We start from the raw sequence: 2,332 nt of genomic DNA on the forward strand, positions 1-2,332 counted from the left end.
GTCTGCTTTTGTGGAGGGGAGACAAATATTGGATTCAGTACTGATTGCTAATGAGACAGTCGAAGATTATAGAAGTAGGGGCAAAAGTGGTATGGTGTTCAAGATCGACTTCGAAAAGGCTTATGATAGAGTTGAATGGGACTTCTTGGATTTGGTTATTCACAAAAAAGGCTTTGGAAGTACTTGGAGAAAATGGATTAGAGGATGTCTGTCAACCACTTCATTTCTATTTTTGTCAATGGCAGACCAAGAGGAAAATTCAGAGCATCTCGAGGACTGAGACAAGGCGATCCTCGCCATTCCTTTTTACTTTGGTAGCTGATATACTGGGAAGAATGGTGGATAAAGCAGTTAACTCTGGTTCTTTATCTGGGTTCAGCGTGGGAAAAGATAAAATTCAGATCAGCCACTTACAATTCGCCGATGATACTTTACTTTTTGCGAATGATAGAGAATCCCTTTTGAAGCTCGTAAGGATTGTCGAAGGCTTTTGTGCCTTATCAGGACTTAAAGTTAACTTAAGCAAAAGGCAATTGTTGGGTCTCTGTATGGACGAATTAGTTGTTTCCCAATGTGCCGCTCAAATTGGATGTGAGGTGGGCTGCTGGCCGATGAAGTATCTCGGAATGCCATTGGCAGGATCACCTAGGAAGAAAGTTTTTTGGGATCTTGTTTTGGAGAAGTGTGCTAAAAGACTTGATGGGTGGAAATGTACATTCCTGTCTAGGGGAGGCAGATACAAACTCATTCAATCCGTTCTTTCTTCCCTTCCAATTTATTTTTTGTCACTATTTAAAGCACCGTCTTCAGTGATTAACACATTGGAGAAATTTATGAGAGATTTCTTATGGGAAGGTGGAGATCTAGGTGGTGGCGATCACTTAATGGCTTGGGATTGAGTTTGCAAACCAAGATTGGAAGGCGGACTAGGCATTGGAAGATTGCCTTTGAGAAATAAAAGTTTGTTGATGAAATGGTTATGGCGATTTCCCTTAGAATCTGAGTCTCTTTGGCACAGGGTGATTGAGAGTCGTTATGGTTTGGCAAATAATTTTTGGGATTCAAAAAGAGGGGAGCGGATGTCCCCGAGGGGACCATGGAAGGACATTGCGGATCTATATGATGAATACTTAAGGCTGGTGAAGTTCAAGGTAGGAAAAGGGGATAAGATTCGGTTCTGGGAAGATGAATGGTTAGGTGACTCATCTCTACTACACACTTATCCTGGTTTAGCCCTAATCTCTAGGGCTAAAAACGTATATATAATAGAACTGGTAGCTGAAGGAGGTGCAGCTGGAGAAAGTGTGGTAAGTTGGGACTTCAAGTTCAGAAGAAACCTGCTGGAAAAAGAAATACCTAGCCTTATAGGGATGTTACAACAGATGGAACAGGTTAAATTACTTAATGTCAACGTTGATATCAGAATATGGAAACCTGATGCCACTGGAGTTTTCTCAAGTAAATCAGCGTTCGCCTGGTTTAATTCCAACCAAAATGTTGCCAGACCCCCTTGGACCAAATCTTTATGGAAAAGTATAGCCCTGTCAAGAGTTAAAATCTTTATTTGGTTAGTAGCTCATGGAAAAGTTAATGTGCACGACGTTCTACAACGAAGACGACCTTTCATACTCATTTCTCCCGGGTGGTGTGTATGCTGTAAGAGTAATGGAGAAGAAGTGGAACATCTGTTTTTGCATTGTAAATTCTCCTCCAAATTATGGTCAATGTTGTTGGAGGAGTTTGGTTTGATATGGGCTCTACCTAGAAGTGTTCCACAAATGTTAATGAGTAAGATAAAAGGAAGTAAACGTCAGGATATACTTTGGAAGACGGCTGTCCTAGCAACAATTTGGGCTATTTGGCTGGAGAGAAATACCAGGATTTTTGAAGATGTAGAGAACTCTGCAATAGTGGTTTGGGACAAAATAAAATTCTGGACAGCAACATGGGTTTTCAGAACAAAGCATTTTGAAGACCTCTCTTTTCTAGATTTGAGTAGAGAGTGGAGAGTCCTTTTATAATTTTGTTTATGAAATGTAACTTTTATTTTTCTGCATTTTGTTTTTAGTTTTCTGGTTTTTAAACTCTCCTTTACTTTGTCTTAACCGGTTTTCCTCCGCCATAAGTGAGGGATTGAATATATTGCAGAGGGTGGTCAGTCTAAGACATCGACCTCTCCTCTTTTTTCAAAAAAAAAGAATACATAGCTGCAGCAGAAGCTGCCAAAGAGCTTTTCTGGCTGAGAAAGTTCTTCACCAGTATCGGTGTCCTGCCTGGAATGCAAAAGCCTCTAGTCTTACTTTGTGATAACAATGGAGCGATAGCCAACAGT

The 2,332-nt window shown here is 40.5% G+C and overlaps 1 protein-coding gene across 1 annotated transcript; it reads left to right on the plus strand.

The window, feature by feature from the left end:
* Window positions 1-968: 968 nt before the first annotated feature.
* LOC115696374 (uncharacterized) lies at window positions 969-2,021 on the plus strand. The gene has a single exon (XM_030623275.1). The coding sequence runs from the start codon at window positions 969-971 to the stop codon at window positions 2,019-2,021; it is 1,053 nt and encodes a 350-aa protein (XP_030479135.1).
* Window positions 2,022-2,332: the final 311 nt, after the last annotated feature.

Source organism: Cannabis sativa, chromosome 7, assembly GCF_029168945.1.
Source record: "Cannabis sativa cultivar Pink pepper isolate KNU-18-1 chromosome 7, ASM2916894v1, whole genome shotgun sequence".
Classification (NCBI taxonomy): domain Eukaryota; kingdom Viridiplantae; phylum Streptophyta; class Magnoliopsida; order Rosales; family Cannabaceae; genus Cannabis; species Cannabis sativa.

Bases quoted from the DNA above. Each gene is read 5' to 3' on its own strand.
- LOC115696374 (XM_030623275.1), top strand. From the start codon at position 969: ATGAAATGGTTATGGCGATTTCCCTTAGAATCTGAGTCTCTTTGGCAC.